The sequence below is a fragment of the Ixodes scapularis genome, unplaced genomic scaffold (assembly GCF_016920785.2).
Source record: "Ixodes scapularis isolate PalLabHiFi unplaced genomic scaffold, ASM1692078v2 PGA_scaffold9__187_contigs__length_104089568, whole genome shotgun sequence".
Classification (NCBI taxonomy): domain Eukaryota; kingdom Metazoa; phylum Arthropoda; class Arachnida; order Ixodida; family Ixodidae; genus Ixodes; species Ixodes scapularis.
In genome coordinates this window covers 10,554,128-10,574,160 of record NW_024609884.1, presented here as the reverse complement: position 1 = coordinate 10,574,160, position 20,033 = coordinate 10,554,128, and the positions used below count along the sequence as shown (strand labels likewise).

General features: G+C 46.0%; 1 protein-coding gene across 1 annotated transcript; it reads left to right on the top strand.

The window, feature by feature from the left end:
• Window positions 1–869: 869 nt before the first annotated feature.
• LOC115327925 lies at window positions 870–16,696 on the top strand. Its single transcript, XM_029988960.4, has 5 exons — window positions 870–1,100; window positions 3,059–3,250; window positions 7,883–8,110; window positions 15,023–15,207; window positions 16,204–16,696. Exons 1-5 carry the CDS (start codon window positions 1,011–1,013, stop codon window positions 16,235–16,237), a joined length of 729 nt encoding a protein of 242 aa, XP_029844820.1. The 5' UTR covers window positions 870–1,010; the 3' UTR covers window positions 16,238–16,696.
• The last annotated feature ends 3,337 nt before the right edge of the window (window positions 16,697–20,033 follow it).

Genomic DNA, 20,033 nt, shown 5'->3' with positions numbered 1-20,033 from the left:
AAGCGTCCGATTTGCAACGCGTGTATACAACTTTTGTAAACCCGATTCAATTTAGTGCCGCGGCACTAAAAAAAGCCCGTGCGTCAACTTTCCCGCACAACGCTCGGAGAGCCAATCACCTAAACTTACGTTGGCAGCTCAGCGAATGACGATGCCGAAACACAAGTTTAGTCCAAAAAACGCAGTCTAAGTCGTGACATTAAGCAATGCAAGCGTGACGTTTTGATTGCTTAATGTCAAAACTCAAAGTGCGTTTTTTTTTTTTTTTTTTTTTTTTGTCTAAACAAATGTTTTGGTATCGTCATCCGCTGAGCTGCCTCCGTAAGTTCCGGTGATTGGCTGCTCGAGTGTTGTGCGGGAAAGTAGACGCACGGGCTTTGTTTAAAGTGCGGGAGTCATGTTATTGCAGCGAATCACAATACACTTCGCCTCTCAGCTGCCCAGAGTCCCAAAACAATACCCGCGAATAAAGACAGTGCGCGGGTACACGCGGGCGTCGCTTCTTTGCGCAGCAAGTGGCCCAACCGGACCGTGGCTAGCTGCTGGCATCGCTCCACGAAGGCCCGAGCATTAAGGGACCGCGGCGGTGGCTGTGTTAATTGCCGCAACCCATTTTACGGCTCTGCCCAGTGTTGCAGCTTCGGAGGTAGCACACAGGCAGGCGCAGGCTAAACCAGGATTGCAGTATCAACACGTGCGACTCGACACAGGGATGAAAGAGGCGTCTATTTTGGAAGGGCTCCTGTCTCAAACTTAGCACCGCCAGAGTTACCCGAACAAAACACAATGCAAAGCGACCACAAGGCTATTCTGGGCGGGCCACGCGCTCGCTCCCTCGCTCGTCTGGGCCACTCTTGACGCTTGTGAGGTTTTGGGACGCCGGGCTCACGTCACGAGAGCTGCGCGCACGATCCGCCAGGTTCGAGTTCGGTTCGACTACTCGGCCACCGGTAGTCCAGCGGGGCGACGTAGACAGCCTATCGCGAGGCGAAGGAGCACCCAGTCACGTGATGAAAGCCGCTAGACTGGCTGGTGGACTCGCGTTGCTACAACTGTGCTGCTGCGGCGTGACGCTGGGATTTGTCGAGTACGGCAACGGGGTGAGTGAATCCCGCGCGATTGCCTTCGAAACTTGCGACCTTGTTTCGGGACTCTTTTCTTTGATATCAATCTCTCTCTATATAGACGAACTTAATCTTTACGTAACAATACGCAAGAAAAAAAAAATAAAAAAAAAAAACTGAAAGAGGATTAAGGATACAGAGTTGGGCTGTGCTCTGTGGCGCACACTAACAAGTTGTTATGCACCCCTTTTGGGTGTTAAAGGTGCGTGCTGAAGACTTGTAGTCGTCGCTGCACACTTTCAGCATCCCATTTCGCGCTGCACCATTTATGAGTTATAACCCTTAATTTATTGAAAGGGCTTAAAGAAACAGGGAATGAGTATTTATCGAAAAGAAACAGCGATGTCACCATCGCTTTGTGCCGGCTTGCTATCTGTGGGCGTAAAAAGGATGCGATAAGGGTGCAGTGTGGGGAAGCGACAACATACCAGCCTGGAATATCGCTTTAACAGAGGTAGTCTTAGCAACTGCGTTTAATGATTGTCGACTTTAATACTACAGTCCGTGAACCGCGAGGCGATCAATTATGTTTAAAGTTAAATACTGGCAAAAAAAACAACAACAACAACAACAACAACGCAACAGGTTTATCACAACTGATGATGTGGTCTACGGCGAAATGATAGAATCTCAAGGCAGTTGCGCTGGCTGGGAAAATGCACAATTGCCTCGCACTTATATAAAAAAAAAAAGGGTTTTGCGTATTCACAGCGCCCACAATTCCTGTGGGAAAAGGCTCGTTCAAAAACAATAAGTCAGCATACCAAATTCTCTCGCACGAGTTTGTCGCTGTCAGTACAGCTGGAGAGGCCAGCAGCAGATAACGCCGGCGATTTAAGAGTCACACGGAAGTTCTAAACATGGCACCAAGGCTTTTTCACACAGAGACGAGAACCAGCCTCCAAATTTACGGGAAATTTGCCGGACGGAACTCTGTTCCGAGCCCTGCTTTGCCCTCAAGGAAATCTGGCGGAAGGTGGATATGGAACGCTACTTGACAGATGTCTATAGGTGGACAGTGCAGCGACTCCAAAATACGATCGTCGTTATCGGCGGAATCCCAGCTGACAGTCTGCGTTTCTGCCCTGTAGTTCTACGAGCTGGTAACCCAAAAGAGGTCATGCCTCCGTTGCCTGCTGTACTGTAATAAACAGTTCAATAGTAACTGTCTTGCAGACAGGCCTTCCATTCAATGCAAGCATTCCTGTGCCTGGTAGCCTAGATTATCCTTATAGCACGACTCATCTCGTGCCCTCGAATTTCTGTTGGAAATTAACTCCTTGTCAGGGCGTAAAAGGTGTACCAACCCGTTCCCACTTGAACCTCCCCGCTGTGCCCATCCCGTTCCAGCCCGACTCAAAACAGACTTTCATTTCGCCCTTTATCATTCCAACCGTCGCCAAAAACAATGTTTCCCCTTCGACCATTGTCCTCTTGCCCATTAACGTACATATAATCCCGAAAAGACCAGCGTGTGCATTTTTCGTTTTAAATGCACGCCGAAAACAAAATAATCCTTACTTAACGACGGACACCTTCGTCCACAATTTTGCTTTGGCGAGGGTACTAAGTAGCTTCCGACGGGCTTGATACTGAGAAAGGGGTGAATGCACGGAATCTTGAAAAAATAAAGTCGCAATCGCAGCGCTGCCTTCCATGTCACGTTCATCGAAAACAAAACAAAACAACAACAACGCTTTGAAGGTATTTTTGATTAGGAAATGCTCCATGAAAAGTTGGAATGTGAAATACTTTTCAGTCCAAATGAGAAGGGTGTGATAAGATCGGGTTTAATCGGGACGGGATTATATAAAAGGGGCCTTCCGGGTATTTAGACAATGGGGAAAATCAACTGCAACGTGAGCGGTTAAGGGGAATGGCGTTGTTCCGGGCTGTACTCCCTTAAACACGGTGTCGGGTTGCGACCCACGCAGGCCACCTGGGAGCGTGAGTTGCCGGCCTGCGCTTCTGCCCGTTCAGTATGCAGTCTGGTCCACAGACGCTACTGGCTCAGCCCCCTGGAAATAAGATTGTGCCGTTGCCCGCACAAGGAGCCCTGTCCAGAAGGATTTGAGACGGCTCCTTCGGCCTGGGCGGTCAACATCACCTCTAGGACACAACTCAAGGTGTGTGAAAATGTTTAACCCTTATCCTGCTGGCTCTCTTACAGCCTCGTTCACACGACGATTCCGGTAATGGCAAGCGCTCCGAGCGTTGTTAACCCAGGCGCATGGCTGCGATAAACATCGTCGGCATGAAAAGGAGCGAGAACCCGAGACCGCTTGTCCTGGCCGCGAGTTGGAGCAGTTAGCCTTATTTATCTTCTGTTACAGCTAGGGCGCTGAAAGAAAAGCAATTGGTCACATTTTACTGCAATATAAACACGAATAATTAACTCTAAAAGATGTTCCTAAAAGTTAGGAAATGCTTCATGGTCTCTTTCGGGTTTTAAACAAAACACGAGCACAGCCAGAAGATCGAACGACTGTTTAGTAGACGTCTTCCAACAATCCCAAGAGGCCGGAGCATCTGCACATATGCTCGCCCTTACTTCCGCAGCATCTACCACGTAACACTGAAAGAGAGAGAGAGAGAGAGAGGTGGGAGTTACACTTCTGCGTATCCTGTCGCCTCCAAGATTGCCTCCGTCATCTGCTTCAGCCGGTTCTATAAATGCTGCTCCCGGCATTCCTTTCGGCGCCGCGGAAGACGCTGTACACTTTGCAAGGGGTCTATTGAGACATCTCTCATCAATTAAGGTATTCCGTTTCCCCAGACCGTAGTTCTGGTGAAGAAATAGAAGGAAGTTGTCTGCATGGCACGCATAACAAGAACAAAAAAAGTCCGACACTCCATACTTTCCACTCTAGCAATATGTGCGTCATTTTACCGGCAACGTTCAGGTAGGAACACAATAACAGTAAATCCACCTGATCTCACAATAGCGGTCCCGAGAAAAAAAAAAAAAAACCGCCATCATCCAATGTGGGGCGGTAAAAAGGCTAATACTCGAGGAAGAGCATTAGTCGATCTGACCGACAAGTACAGTCTTATGGTTCTCAATGACAGAAGCCCCACGTATTTCAAAGGGGTGACGATGAGTAGCCCACTAGACATTTCACTGGCATCTGCCGATCTGGCCATTAAGATATCATGGTTTGCCGACATCGAAACCCAAGGAAGTGATCACGTCCCCACCTACATCACAATAAACAAATTTTTCTGCGCAAAACTGGGTACAAGTTTATCCTACACTAACTGGGAAAAATTCCAAGAAAAACTAGAAACAACGTGTCATGAGATCGCTACTACTGAAGACCTCGCACACGTCATTGCGTCCGCAAAATCATAAGCTACAAAGTCGTACAAAATGGCGAATTCGCAGGCTGCTGTTGATAGCGAATATAAACGGCTTCGCGCTATTCGCCGTCGTGCAGAACGTAGAGCCCGAAAAACAGGCAATTCTGAAGACTTGAGAGCATCACGGCAAGCGCAAAAGCACGTTCAACGGAATTTACACAAGCTCTAAAAGAAACGATGGAGAAATAAGAGCGCAAGCCTAGATCCCAGAAAGCCTCTTCACACGCATTTGGCCAATGATGAAAAGCCTTCGTAATAAACCGCAGCAATTGCATCCCTTCCGATCCATTGCCTTGAGTCGAAAACTCTCAGAAACCGCCGTGACAGATGACTATTGTGCAAAAATCACCTGTTACTCGTCAAGCTCTAGATCCAATATCAGCATCACAGATCAAATAACACATGCTTGTAGGCTAATTAATATCCCCTTTACACTAAAAGAGTTAGAGATCGCGCTTGCATCATGCAACACTAAGTCATCTCCAGAGCCAGACGGAGTTGCTTATTGTGACTTAACTCATCTTGGTGAAAGAGCACGATGTCTTTTACTGGACTTTCATAACACACCATGGGAATCTGGCACTATACCAAATGAATGGAAGGTAGCTCGTGTCCTGCCTATTCTCAAGCCTGGAAAGTCACCTCTTGATATTAATTCCTATCGACCAATCGCACTATCAAGCTGCATTGGTAAGATAATGGAAAAAATGGTGCTTACGCGGATCGCATGGGATCTTGAGAACAGGGGCCTATATCCACCCCAAATGTCTGGATTCCGCCGCGGAAAAAGCAGCATGGACAATGTACTAACTTTGGTTTCTAGTATCGAAGAGATGAAAATGCAGAAAAAGAAAACAACCGCTCTTTTTATTGAAATCAAAGTGGCATTTGATACAGTGGAACACAATGCGATACTTCTTGACATGAAAAACATGGGCTTTAAAGGACCTGTAGTCACGTGGACATCAAACTACTTTAAGGGAAGAAAAATTTACATTTCAAAACAAGACGGTGACACTGGACACCATGAAGTAAAATGAGGGGTGCCCCAAGGGGGTGTTCTTAGTCCAATTCTTTTTAATATATCGCTCATTGGTCTTCTCAAACTTCTTCCAGACACAGCACACATATTTTTATATGCCGATGACATTTGACTTTGGGTATCTCGCAAGTCCATGTACATAAATCGGACACGACTACAGAAAGCGATTAACATTGTCATAAAATACCTCAAGTCTCGTGGGCTACATATATCTCCCATAAAGTCAGCCGCTGTTGCTTTTACAAAAAAGGATACCAGCAGATATCCCATATATGTAGAAGGAACACCGATACCCTATGTTCTGAATACACCTTTTTAGGAGTAACTGTTGACAGATTTTTCACTTGGAGCCCTCATATTAAACGACTCAAAAATAAATTAAGCTCTTTCACCCAAATAATCCGAATGATAAGCGGAACAATGTGGGGTTGTACCGTCTCAGCAACGATGACCCTCTATAACTCTCTTTTCGTAGGACTCTTACGATACACCTTACCAGTTATGAACGGAGCCTCAAAGACAGTTATGAAAGATCTTGAATGTGCCCAGGCACAAGCACTGCGCTCTTGTTTGGGCCTGCCCAAATGCACATCGAAGAACGGCACACTCGCTGAGGCTAGGGCACTTCCGCTTTCAGCTTTAAGAATTCAAGAAACAATCAGAACTCACCTTCGACAAGTCACTCGCAATACAAATCACCCCCTTAAGGACACTGTTGAATCTAAACCTTCCTCTAGCTTCTCCAAAATCATTACTCTCCTGAAAGACTATCTCCCCAGCTTATTTGAGGCTGCACAGAATCCGGCACTTCCGCCTTGGATGTATCCCCCTTTAGAAATTATAGCGAACATTCCAGGTATAGGAAAGAAAGCAGAGACATCAATCGCCGCGATTACACAAATAGTTCTAGGATATATATATATCGAGCCTATTCACTATCTGTGCATGTTTATACGGACGGGTCTACCACTCTAACCTCCTCATCTATCGGTATATATATTCCATCAACCAAAACAACTATTAAAGCAAAACTAAGTCATATGACGTCCTCGACTGCTGCGGAGCTCGCGGCGATCAGAATAGCCATGCAGCATATTATTCTCCAAAATCCACACCAATGGGGGATAGTCGTCGACTCTTCTAGTTCTTTCTTCCCTCCGTAAAAAAAGTCCAAATATACAACTTATTCACGCAATCCTGGAGATACACCAAAATGGTTTGGTTAAGGGGCACAATATAGTTCTCCAGTGGGTGCCAGGACATTGTGGGATTACTGGAAATATTTGTGCAGACAACGCAGCCAAGAAGCTCACAAAGAAGCTGCTACTGTCCTCATTCCATTTTCAAGAACTGATTCCAATACCGTCACTCGAACAATCGGCAGTGAAATAACAACGTCGTTATGGAGAGACCCACATTATTACTACAAGTACCTAAAACAGACTGACCCCAGATTAGAATTTTGCATGCCACGAGGCCTCTCAAGAGCCAACACTTGATCGACTACGTCTCAACGTCGCATATACGAAGAAATACCTACATTTTATTGGCAAGGAAGAATCACCAATGTGCTCTTCATGTTCTTCACCCGAAGACAGTGACCATCTATTGTGTATGTAAGAAATACGATTCTGAAAAAAAGACGTTAAAAATACAGCTAGGAGTAGGACCAAATGAAAAACTTGAACTGCACCACCTTCTTGGGCCGTGGTCAACGTCTGGAGACGCATATAAGGCCACGAAAGCACTAATTCATTTTCTCTCTCATACTCTATCATTTAATACGTATTATTTCACATAATTTTTTTAAACTTTTTTTTTCTGTTTTTTTTTCCTTTTTTTGTCCCCAACCCTATACTCTATAACTCTCTCTACTCACTATTTAATACGTATTATTTCATATAATTTTTTTAAACTTTTTTTTCCTCTTTTTCTTTCCTTTTTTGTCCCCAACCCTATACCCTATAACTCTCTCTCTACTCACTATTTTTTTTTTTTTTTCAATCAGTCGCTACTGACCGGTGACAGGTCAAGAACGAAGTGGAAGCTCCGCCCACCTCTTTCCACTTTAGTAGAGCGGACGCTGGACAGGACGCGACCTCCTCTCCACCGTTCGCTCCGCTGAAGTGGAAAGGGGTGGGAGGAGATTCCACTTCGTTCCTGACCTACCTAGCTGTATTTGGAGATTTGTGTTTGTCCTTTGTCCCCCTTCTCCAGGGACTATTATCGTCATTCTTGTCCAGCTCGCTTGCACTTTTGCATTAATTGCATCATCGTCAATAAGAGCTCGGCGTTCTGGCATCATCGCAACCCCTGTGCTAGAAGCAGACAAAGTTGCGCTCCGCACTGCTTCCAGATGTGCTCGGCCTGGCAACCAACCAACTGCACCTCCGACCAGACGTCCCTAATTATGAGGACCAGCAGGACGTTCCCATCTCCAGAGAGGCAGGGCACCAAGGAGATCCACGCAGACGTGCTCTGTCAGTGCGCTCAAGATCGGGACGTCTACTACAGGCGCACCCATGGCAACAACACGGCCGACCTCACCTACTACGAGCAACGGCAATACTTCAGATGTGCACCGGTCAGTAGCACACAAAACAGAACGAACATGGAACTGGCAAAATATCAACGGTACTTTTTTTTTTTTTTTTTTTGAGATGGTGGCGCAAACTTGTGCGTATCAAGCATGGGCGAACGTACAGCCACAGTACGTCTTTTTTTTTTTTTTTTGCGAAATCATCAAATAGCATTCGGGCCAATGTGGCCTTTTTTACGACAGAAAAACAGTAAAAAGGAAAGGAAATGAAATTTTAATTTTGACAAACATAAACGCTACAGTGGCCCACCATTCCATCTGTTGGTTTCACGCGGGCCATGCTTTTGCCATAGAAAAAGAAAAAAAAAGAACACGTTCTTTCTTTATTTTCACTCGAGTAAAATCGTCAATATAAAAAAAGCAAAAAAACACACAATAAATTGCACTTTTGTGCCAAATTAAATCGCGATCTGTTAGAAAACCGATTTACGAGGATCATTCAAAGGGCCATCGCGCAATCAGAATCACCCAGCAGCTGTGCAAGTGTTTTGCCATGTCCACACAACACCACACGCTAGTGCTCTGGAAGGGAATGTAGCCTTGTATGTAGTTGGTGCAGAAAAAGGGGGGGGGGGGGGGGGGGTATAAATCACTGAAAAGGGGGACAAAGGGCAACCACAAATTTCCAAACACAGCTATAAAAAATAGGTGTCTGGTGTGCGTTTGAAAAAATGCGCCTGGTCGGCCGCGGAGCTCTATGGCGGTTACTGAAAAAGGGCAAAAAATGGGCCTCATTTTTTCACTCAAAATTTTAGAAAATCACTTATAACGTGTGAATAAGATAACAGTTAGTGTTGAAACTTTGGCATCTGGTTCTGACCTCTAGCGCTACTTTTGGGCGGACAATAAGCGTTTGGCGATGTAGAGCTTTGCGGTAAAGAAAAAAATTTTTTTTTCAAAACTTTTCTTTTTTTTTTTTAAGGTACCGTATTTTTCGGGCTCTAGTCCGCACCTGGTGTATCATCCGCAGAGGCCAATTTACGCCGAAAAAGGATAAGTTTTTGCCTAGATAGTCAGCACGCCGTGCATAGTCCGTACCTGGTGCTTAGTCGACACGAAAATCTCCTCATACACGGCACACCTTGACAAATGTCTGCTTTCTTAGCTCACAAAGAAGCTTGTATCATACATAAATCATCATTAACATACTCTTTCATTCACAAAATCCGACAAGTCATCGTCATAATGAACGATCTTGAAAAACAAAATTCCTGTATAGTCCGCACGCGTCGATAGTCGGCACAGCCACAGCCTAAAATTTCAACTCTTAAGGCACGACCACATTGGCGTCGCGGAGGCCTGCGGCGCGGCGATCGGCGCTGCCGTTTGCCGACCCAAACCAGTTTTCGGCTTCAACGGCGCGACGTACGGCGCCGCAGAGTCAACCGCTCCGTGCGCGGTTCAAAGCCGGGCGCCGCACGCCGCAGAAGAGAGGAGCCAATGGGAAGTGGCGTAGATAGTGACGTCGCGATGCCATGGCAACGCTCAAGCCGGTCCTCGGCTCGTCTTTCACGTTCCGAAGGACGTGTTTCGCGTCGTCTGCTCTTCCTATTTTCCCCCGATGCCTTCCCCAACGGAGCGGTTCCTTGAAACTGTGCGACTGTTTCCCTTTTTATATGACAAGACGCAGCCAGACTACCTTGATAAGGACGCTAAGAACAACCGCTGGGAAATTATAGGAGAGGAATTCGGAATTACAAGTGAGTTTCTCCGTGGCACTTGTTGCATGTCGTCTGTGTTGTGACGGATGTCGTGTTGATTTGGTGACACTTTCGAAAGTAGCCTTCATCTCTGGCGCGCCGCCGGGGCAGCAAAGCCCCGGCGGCGCGCCAGACCTGTCCTGTCCCGCGGTGTTTCGGTAGAACCAACTCGGCCGGACCCAAAACCTGCGCCTCCTTCCCTTCAGAGCGCGGCGACGTCGCAAGATCAACGAACAGGCTAGGATAATCACATTCACGCTGATCACCAGGTCATTATGGATTCCTACCACGTGTGGCAGCGAGTGCGGAACGGAAGAATGTAACGAAGAGCAGACGACGAAAGAGCGGGACATCCGACGGGAGGCGCGATCGCGAGAACCAGTGCTGTCACGTGACGCCTGCAAAACGGAGGCAAATGTGGACTCCTCCCGTTGGGACGCCGGACGGCGGTGCCGCCCGGCGGCGCCGCCCGGTGGCGCCGTTCACGCTAGTGTGGTCGGGCCTTTAAACGTGTATAAGTCCGCGGACTGTAGCCCGGAGAATACGGTAAATGTGCCTTAGACGATCCATATCTTGCAGCGTATTTCGTGCTTTTGCCAGAAATGTGTACATGGTGCGGCAATCTGGGCCGGCTCAGCTACTTCCTTACGGAGAAAACCACGGAAATCCATCGGCAGCCGCGCCCATCGTGTCGCCTTGTAATGTGCCGCGCAGACTGACGCCGCGATGCGGCGCTGCACCTCCGAAAAGGGCGACCCCGCCGCCGTCCTCGGTGAGAACAGGCTTCTTATCTCAAACAGCAAAAGACCGGGACGTTCAAATAGACCAATCGAGGCCCTAGATTTCCTTTATGGTTTTACTCCGCAAGTTGCAATAGACTGTCCTCTGCTGGTAGCTGTGGAATCCCTGTACAATGGCGGCGAACTAAAACCGCAACTTCACGGCACACTTGGTGCGTTTGGTTGATCAAAATACATATTTATTCCGGTGGAAATCCCAGTGACGTCGGAGCAGGGCGGGCGGGGGGGGGGGGGGGGGGGGAGGAGGTGGAGGAGGAGGAGGAGGGTTTCGTTGGATGAGAAGGCAAAAACACCCACAGAAAAATGTGGCGGGTGCAGTGACGTTGCACTTTCGGCGGTGGTTGATTGTCTCGTCGGCTCCTAGTGTTGGCCGAGCTCCCTACGTTCGCTATCTTATGGAATGACCTGCACGTTACACAATGACTGTTGTTCCACCTTAGTGCAGTGGTTCCGCCCTTGTAATAATCGGCACGTGACTTTCGATAAGCGGTTTTTACGCGGCCGGCATGGCACAAAAGACACGCAGAGAGCTCCGGATACGTTAAGCTGTTAAATAAGAGGTTGGAATGGATTGCCACATTTTCTGTTGTCCCAATGTGGACCCCCCTACCCCCGGGCCTGGGGGGAGGAGCCCTAGCTCTGGGGCTCCTCTCAAGGAAGGGGGGAAAATCCGAGGGGTGTGGTGCCCCCCAGCCTTTCCCGTAGAGAGAGGGTGGAGGGGGGCTTCTATGAGGGAGGGGCTGACATATAAGAGCGGTGACCCCACGAACCTACCCAAGGTGGAGGGGCCCTCGCTCCCCGCTTGCTAGGTGGAGGAGCCCTAGGAAACATCACTGCGGCGGGGCTGCTTGGCGCAGTTGTCTTGCGGTTTCGTCAAGCCGACTCTGGTGCACGCTCGTAGGCCCTCCGCGGGGTTGGATGGGGGTCGGGCACTGATGGGCCCTCCCCCGCTGGTCTTTCCCAGGCTGCCCCTTTTGGCCAGCCCCGGTTTTCTTTAATTCCCTACCCAAGCATCAAGGAGAATGCAGGGATTGGTGTTCCACGCGCCACACGCGCACACCTTCCCAGTATAAAAGGTTCGAAGTAAATAACCAGAATACAGCGTTGACGAAAGTGCCTGCGAGGTGCAATTTGTTTTAGGCATTTGCTTCAGAAAAGTTACTACTGCTGAGGCCAGCGCGTGTGGCGCGTGGGACACCAATCTCTGCATTCTCCTTGACGTTTGGGTAATTTAGCAATATGTCTATTGGCTTGTATTAAGGAATTCCCACTTGATTCAATTTATTTATATCGAACTGGCTTTAATATCAGTTGTGCCTCCGCAGGCGGTTTCACCCTACATCATGTCCCAATGTGGAAGTCGGTTTCACAGCTTAGCTTGCCACGCATTTTATCCCATTTGGCCAGTGTTGCCAGATGGCCCCACCAAACGACTGGAAGGTATAGCCCAAATATAGCCAAAACGGCAAAAACAATATAGCCCAAAATAGCCAAGACTAAAAATAACGATTTTTAAGCCTTATATTGACAATTTCTCACAATCATACAGTACACGTAATAATCTCTGTTTCAACCCTCTGATACACCAGATTTTGTGTACATTATGTTATTTTATGAAAAACGAAAGAAAAAAAAAAAGCTTCGGAAGGATGAAAATTTGTATAACACTGACCCTTCCATCGTAAGTTTTGAGAAGTACAAAACACACAAAGAGAGCTTTATTGTGAAGCCTGGGAGGTGCGATCATACAATAAAATAACAAAAAAACACTGAAGCAGAAGTCAGAACACTGGGACTTTCAAACCAGAACCCCAATATATCGCAGGTCCTTACCAATATCCCACCTGTTTCTTTTTCTTTGTGTCACCCACTCCGGTTCACGCTATTTCTGATTTGTTGTCCTTTCTTGGGGTGGGCAACGACTGGAAGGTAGTCAATTGTGGAGCTGTGAAACTAAGGACTTCTCATTTTTACAAACTTGGGTGCCTCAGGATTCTCACAATGACCACCAAAGCAGCATTTGGAGAGTTCAGTGTACGTTCGGGCGGAGCCATATGCGTCCGAATTCTGCTCCACTGCGCTGTAGGGAGACCGCTTGAACTCTGCAAGCATTGCTTCACTGCGCATTGTGAAGACCCTGAAGTTTTTAGAAGTTTGAAGCCTTTCTCCTTCCTCTCTCTCCTCTCAAATAGCCAAAAGATAAACAATTTTTCTTTTTCGAAACATTAAAAGTTCGAAAATTAACTAGCCGAACCTTAAAGATAGGCGTCGAACCTGAGGTTCGACAAAAGTTCGCCGCATTCTTAGAAATAGCCCAAAATAGCCTTATAGCCAACCACGAAATTTTGACGCCATCTAGAAAAAAATGTAGCCCAATTTGGCTATATATAGCCCAATCTCGCAACACTGCATTTGGCTAGCACTAAACAGTGTACAGCAAAAGGGGAAACTCCTCCCACCTCTTTCCCCTCTAGCAAAGCAAACGCAGGAGAGGAGGTAGTTTCCTCTCCAGCGTTCGTTCAGCTAGAGTGGAAAGAGGTGGGAGGAGCCAGAACACTATACAGTTCCTAGAAGCAGAGCAACGCAATCCTTTGATCTGCATGTTTTACCGACATGTCAGATAGAGCAGCTAGGGGACGGCGCGAGTCACGTGGTACTCAAGGTTTCAGGAGGCGCCCACCCTACGCTCTAAAAAAAAAAAAAAAAAAGCCCGTGCGTTTGCTTTCCCGCACAACACTCGGAGAGCCAATCATCACAACTTACGAAGGCAGCTCAGCGAATGACAATGCCGAAACATATGTTTAGACCAAAAACCGCAGTCTGAGTTGTGACATTAAGCAATGCAAGCGTGACGTTTTGCATTGCCTAATGTCAACTCAGACTGCGTTTTTTGGTGTAAACATATGTTTCGACATCGTCATTCGCTGAGCTGCCTCCGTAAGTTGCGGTGATTGGCTCTCCGAGGGTTGTGCGTGAAAGTAGACGCAGACTTTTTTTAGAGTGTATGGGAGAACACATGGGAGATCGACGCAAACCGGCTGATTAAAAAATTAACGCCGAGTTCCCACTTTCGTGAAGTTGGTAAAGCATTGAACACTTTATGAAAGTTCTCAAAATATTGGATGCGTGCGCAAATTTAGAGAAGGCAATTTCCAAAACAATGGCGTTTGAAGCAGACTATATATATATATATATATTTTTTTTTTTACACAGCAGAGATGGACTCTAGGTTGGCCGGAGCGGGTCACGTGAACGGTGACGTTTTTTTCGCGCGTTTTCCGAACAGCGTGAGACCGTCGCTGCACGTAACGTAGCTTCTAGCAGCTTCCGAGCGATCGGCCTCCACTGCGCCGCGTCGTATGCCGCTCAGACAATTTTTTTTTTTAATTACGCTCCTACGTGGCGCGCAACCTAGAGCAAATTATTGAAAAAGGTTCCTTTATTATATCAAAAACTATTGTCGTTCAATACATCCCCCCCCCCCCCCCCCAAAAAAAAAAAAAAAAAAAAATTAAGGGGTGACAAAACGAGAATGTACTCTACTGGGAAGGCCACGGCAAAAGAATGGTTTCGCCCATACTGGAAGTGACAATTTTTCAAGATGGCGACGCCCTTGCGAAATTGCACTAACGTCACATCGCATACTGTTGGCCATAAATGAAAGAGAGAGAGAAGGAAGCTGCTTTTGCAGGAATTTTGAGTGACGGCCGGGTCAATCTTCTATAATCTGGGGGAAGAATAGCGACGTTTCGGCAAATCTGGGAGACAAAAAGGGTTCTGGAGAGAGGGGAGCCCTTCTTCCCCTCTTCTCTGGTGGCCATAGGAGAGCTCTTTTTTCTTCACTTGTCAGATTCGTTTTTTTTTTTTTTTTTTTTGGGGGGGGGGGGGGGATATTTACGATATCCTACAGGTTCGGTGTTTTTCAGTGTCAAATTTGGCACAAAAAAAAAAAAAAAATCGGTATTTAGAGGATTTATGTGGAAGCAAACGCGACATGGAGTTGGGCTTCTCTAAGCTCTGGGGGACCATGTGCGTGGCCCAAATACTTACCGGTACCGGCAAAAAATAAAATGTAGATAGTACATCCATAGTAACCCCGAGACGTAGGATCAATAAAAAAAACAAAAAAAAAAAAACGGGACAGAACAACACTGCTCCTACGTCTCAGGTTTACTATGGATGTCATTCACCAGTTTGACTGCGTTTTTTACCTTTCTTCATCTCTCTTTTTGTGATTGGGGGGGGGGGGGGGGGGGGGTTTCCTAGATTTTGATAAAATGGGGCACCAGGGGTTGATTTTTGTGGTTTATCGGTATTTACCAAAAATACGGAGCCCTAGTTATTAGTAAAGTCCAGAATTGTTGCAGGAAGTCGTTTCTTGTAACCACATTGTGCAGCTCTCCGAATGCAAGGCCGGGGCATCGTGTGGCCACATCACGCGGGACTTCTATGCCACCTACAAGACGTGTCACTGTCCCGCCAACCACCTTTGCACCGTGCCCCAAGGAAGGAACCGAAAAGTGGAGAACGTTCGGGAGGCAATGTACGAAGGTGCCGCTTACCAAGCCCTCTGCTTACCGAGGTGACAAGCCATTTTGTGAACCTGAAGTATGTTTATTTGATCTTGGCATCACCTTCCAGAACATGTGTTAAAAAAAAAAAGCCTCGAGCATCACAGTTAGAGTTCTCAGCATTTATTTTTGCTCGTCTCTTGCTGAGGAGACTTGCACCAATCTATATTTAATAAACCAACTCCTGTCGGCGGTTTTCAATACGAGCTTCGAATGGGAGCATGTGTGGCAAGTTGGCATTGATTTTCATTTCGAAGAACATGTTTAACAATCTAGCTGTTTTGGCATCTTTGTTCACCCCTCATCTTGTTGTGGCACTGCTGAGCCGCGATTTAGGTGACCCTATGAAACGGGCACGGGAAGCTATGTGGTCTGTGTGGGAAACGAGCAGCGATAGCAGAAGGCAGTGGGGGAGGACCTCCTTTCGGAGCTTCTCAGTGTTTCTGCTATGTGGCGTTGATTTCGCAGGAGTCGTGACTAAGAACGTGGTAGAAACTCCGCCTCCAACAAACACTCACTCGTTGCCTTATTAATGAATACTACAGCTCTTAGGTTCAAAATTTGTAGCGCCGGGAACAATGATCCATTAATACAGCCAATTAACACAAAAAAAAAAGTAAGCAGCAAGAAAAGCACAGGTATGACAGAGCTAGAGCTAAACATCAGTATACATTTGTAGAAAACACTCTTCTAGGCCCCACAATAACAGTGAAAAATATAAGGGCATAGGCATTTTCACAACATAATCTACAAAACAAAAAAGAGAACATTTATCAAAGATGATGAGAAAGTTCACATGCAAATGATGCGTAGTCCTTTATTGTCACAAATGCCACTTTGCAGAGAATTCCCATCCTATAATATTTTGTAAAGAGGGAAAATTTAAACAGAACCATTCCGTTCTGTGCGCCAAGGTGCAACACAGGGGCGGGTAGCGGCAATCATATTTAGTTTGTCCGAGTTAAAATGGTTGCTTGGTAAATTAAACAAGATTTTCAAAATTTCAGCCCAGGGATCCAACGCCGAACTTCCAAGGGCTGAAGGCCAGCACTCGCTTAGAGTTCAGACACATAGTCAGTATGATGGTACCTGTTGTAAATAAAACGTGAGCTTTTTCTTTGAACTCTTTCACTTAAGTTAATATTAGACACTGTGAAGGCCGCCCCATACTCTGTCGGCATATTCGAGAAGTGACCTGACAAAAGTTTTGTAAGCTGCCAATTTAATGATGCATAGCTTTTTGTTAAGTACCAAAGTTTGTTTAATGGGATAGGTATAACACGATAGATCTAGGAATTTCATTGTGGATTGCAATAATGACTCGTGAGTATTTGCAAGGTAACCTGTGAAAGTAAGCAACCATACACTGTAGTTGAAAAAGTTGTTGCTTTCCACATTATGTGCCTATAAACAGACTTATTGTTGTTTAAATACGAGGGGGGACCCAAAAGAAACCGAACTAAATTTTTTTGCACTTATTTATTCCCATTTTAAGTACAAACGTTCAATCTCCTTCGAAGTACTGTCCACTTGCGCCTAATACACTTGTCTAATCTTTTAATCTATGTGTCGAAACATTGTTTAAGTTCATCTTTTGTGATGCTTGACAGCGCCTCCGTCGTTTTTTTCTTTTTCACCTCAGCAACGTCAGCAAAACGCTTTCCTTTCATCTCTCTTTTCATTCTAGGAAACAAATAAAAGTCGCACGGGGCAAGGTCGGGTGAGTATGGGGGGTGAGGAACAAGGGTCATACCATTTTTGGTCAAGAATTGTCGTACAGACAAGGCAGTGTGAGCCGGGGCATTGTCATGATGGAAAAACCAGTCACCCGACTTCCACAAATCGGGCCGCTTCCGCCGCACACTGTTGCGCGATCTTTTCAAAACCTCCAAGTTGAAAGCCTGGTTAACTGTCTGACCCTGCGGAACAAACTCTGAATGGACGACTCCTTTCACATCGAAAAAACTAATCAGCATTGTTTTGATGTTTGATTTCACCTGACGAGCTTTCTTGGGGCGAGGCGAACCTGAAGTCTTCCACTGGCTTGATTGTTGCTTTGATTCAGAATCGTAACCAGAGCCCCAAGTTTCGTCACCTGTAATAACTTTTGAAAAAAGTTTGGGTCACTTCGGGACTCTTCTTTCAAAGCACAGCATGCTTCCACGCGACCTTGCTTTTGTTCAGCAGTCAGCAGTCGTGGCACGAATTTGGCAGCCACCCTTTTCATTCCCAAATCTTCTGTCAAAATTCGCTGCAATGAACTCCAACTCACTCCCGACAGCTCCACAATTTCGTCAATGGTCCGTCGTCGATCTTCGTTGATGATTGCACAAATTTTTTCAACGTTTTCATGTGCTCGTGCCGTGGAAGGACGACCGGAACGAGGTTTGTCATCAATTGACATGTCGCCATTCTTGAAACGGGAAAACCACTCAAACACTTGAGTTTTCCCCATGGAATCGTCCTTGTACGTCGTTTTTAACAGTTCAATAGTTTCTGTTCCACTTTTTCCGAGCAAAAAACAGAATTTAACCGCCGCACGCTGTTCACAGAAATCAGATATTGCAAAAACGACGCCCACACGAAACACTTGTCACTATAAACCCAGCCGCAACTAGTCCTAACCTTCTTCGAGGACGGAATTAGGCCTAATGACTCAGCAATGTTCGCTCTATCAACTCCTGGCGGCAAAACGCGGTACTGCAAAAGCTCTGCTTAAAAAAGAATTAGTTCGGTTTCTTTTGGGTCCCCCCTCGTACATTTGCCACTCAGCAATTTTATTTAGGCTGGCATGAAGATTTTCTTGGTCTGAGAATGATCTTGTTTTGGTGTACATAATATCAACCACACAAAGACGTAACAAAACAGGAATGTTGCGAGCCAGATTATTCATTAAAATAGAAAACAGTAGGGGACACCCCTGAGAACTCCTGAAGGGTTTGGCTGCACATCTGCTGAAGTATCAAGTGAAGAAAGCTCGCGCTTGAGGTAAAGCGTTCAATGCATTCTCACCCTGTCATTGACTATAGCTATAGTAAAGGGGTGCAATGAGGTAAAGACAGGTTAAAACCAGGGCTGGGCAATGGATCGATTAATCCTCCAATTAATCAACTGATGCTTTAACTACAATAAATTTTCTAACCGGTTCAATTCAAACAAACAAAAAGAAAGTAAACATTTAACTTTTCCTTTTCTTTCTGATAGTGCCATTTTTCAAAACACGAACACCAGCCTATTCGTCTGTGGGAAGCACTCAGACAGAAAAAAACATTAATCCTATGAAAAACCGGGGCTGGGACGAAAGAAAACTACCAGACTATACTCAAGTCCTGGATTTCACCGAAGTCAAGTGATTTTGGTTAGGGATTTTAGGTACTTAAAGTCACCGTGTTTGTTCCAGCAAAGTTGTTGTCCCTCCCAAAGCCGACAGTTACAACAATGGGACAGTCGCGCGTCGCGTCCTTCAGTGAAAGCCTGGGCGGCTACAAGACTAGTGAACAAACATTCACGAGGCCAATTCTGGACATTCCACAGATTAGTCTCCCTCAAAATAGCAAGAGACTACTCCCCATGTGCCACCAGGCCCAAGCTACCCAAGCAAGTGAGCAGGCCCGATGAAGAAAAAGAGCAGCACGCAGTTATTTGTGCCGCACGGCACCGCAATACGCGTGGACAACCGAATGCCAGCCCTACCTTTGAAGAATATCACAGGTACCTTTAAACGACTGCAGAACCCACGATAGCTAGAAAAGCACGCAGCGACGGTGGGAAGTGAATCTGAGGGGATCAGATGCATAAAGTAAGCTTTCTTTTATTTTCGTTACTTAGGAATTCAGGGAAAGCAATCAGTCAGATGTCCTTCATTCTTTTAGCAGTATCCTCATGTGCAATCGGTTGGGCTACGGATACATGATCAGCACTAGATTTAAAAATTGACAGGTGCCTTCTTGAGCAAAACGAAGAGGCACGCCATACCTTGCGCTAATTTTACTTGCTTCAGTATTCCGCACTGCACAGATGTGGATAAGCACATCTGTATGAATGGCAAATTTTAGGGGCTAGGTTTGCAACCTAAAGTAAGTGCAGAAGTTTTTCAGTCCTCTTCACTTCAATGCCATGCGAGTGTCTGTTGTTAGCGAAGGAGCTCGTTCCTGCAGGAAAATATTAACAAACTGCTTCGCCTCTGCAGCTAGAGTAATAACTTCCAAGTTGATTGCAAACTGATAATGAACATTGCACTGTTTATTGCGTAATAAAACAAATCAGCAATGGCAAGAAGTACAGCTCAGCCCTTTTTGCAATATTATGCCTGAAATTCAACCAAAACAATTAACCAATTAAAAGGTAAATAATTGTATTAAAAATTTTAATCAATGCCCCAGCTCTAGTTGGAACACACGTTTCACCTAAAACAAGTTCACATATATGGTCCTCATAAAGAAAATTAACAATTGTGAAAGCTCTCTTTGTGACCTTGAGATCTGCGAGAGAACAGCTATCTTCATAACAGTCTCTATTAAGGGCAGTCCCAAACACATTTGACAAGATCAGACAATAGGCCTAGCATTTGCTCCAGTCAAGTTGACTGGGATTGTTCATGCAATAAAAAGGCACTACCGTAATATCCCGAGGCATCGCCCACACCCCTGCCGCCTGAAATCCATAAAATCAATGGGGTGGGCCATGTCTCAATAAATGAACACACACAAAAAAAAAAAAACGCCAATTTTTTTTTTTTATGTGTAGCGCGGCTGCACAAGAAATACATTGAACACAAAACCCGAATTAGTTCCATTGTTTTATGCAAAAAATGCTCATGAAATAATGTTTTACTATC

What these genes read in the sequence shown, in the direction of transcription:
- LOC115327925 (XM_029988960.4), top strand. Translation starts at nt 1,011, where the DNA reads ATGAAAGCCGCTAGACTGGCTGGTGGACTCGCGTTGCTACAACTGTGC. An exon ending in TTGTCGAGTACGGCAACGGG is followed by an intron (nt 1,101 to 3,058) that starts GTGAGTGAATCC and finishes CGACCCACGCAG; the next exon opens with GCCACCTGGGAGCGTGAGTT. An exon ending in CCTCTAGGACACAACTCAAG is followed by an intron (nt 3,251 to 7,882) that starts GTGTGTGAAAAT and finishes CACTGCTTCCAG; the next exon opens with ATGTGCTCGGCCTGGCAACC.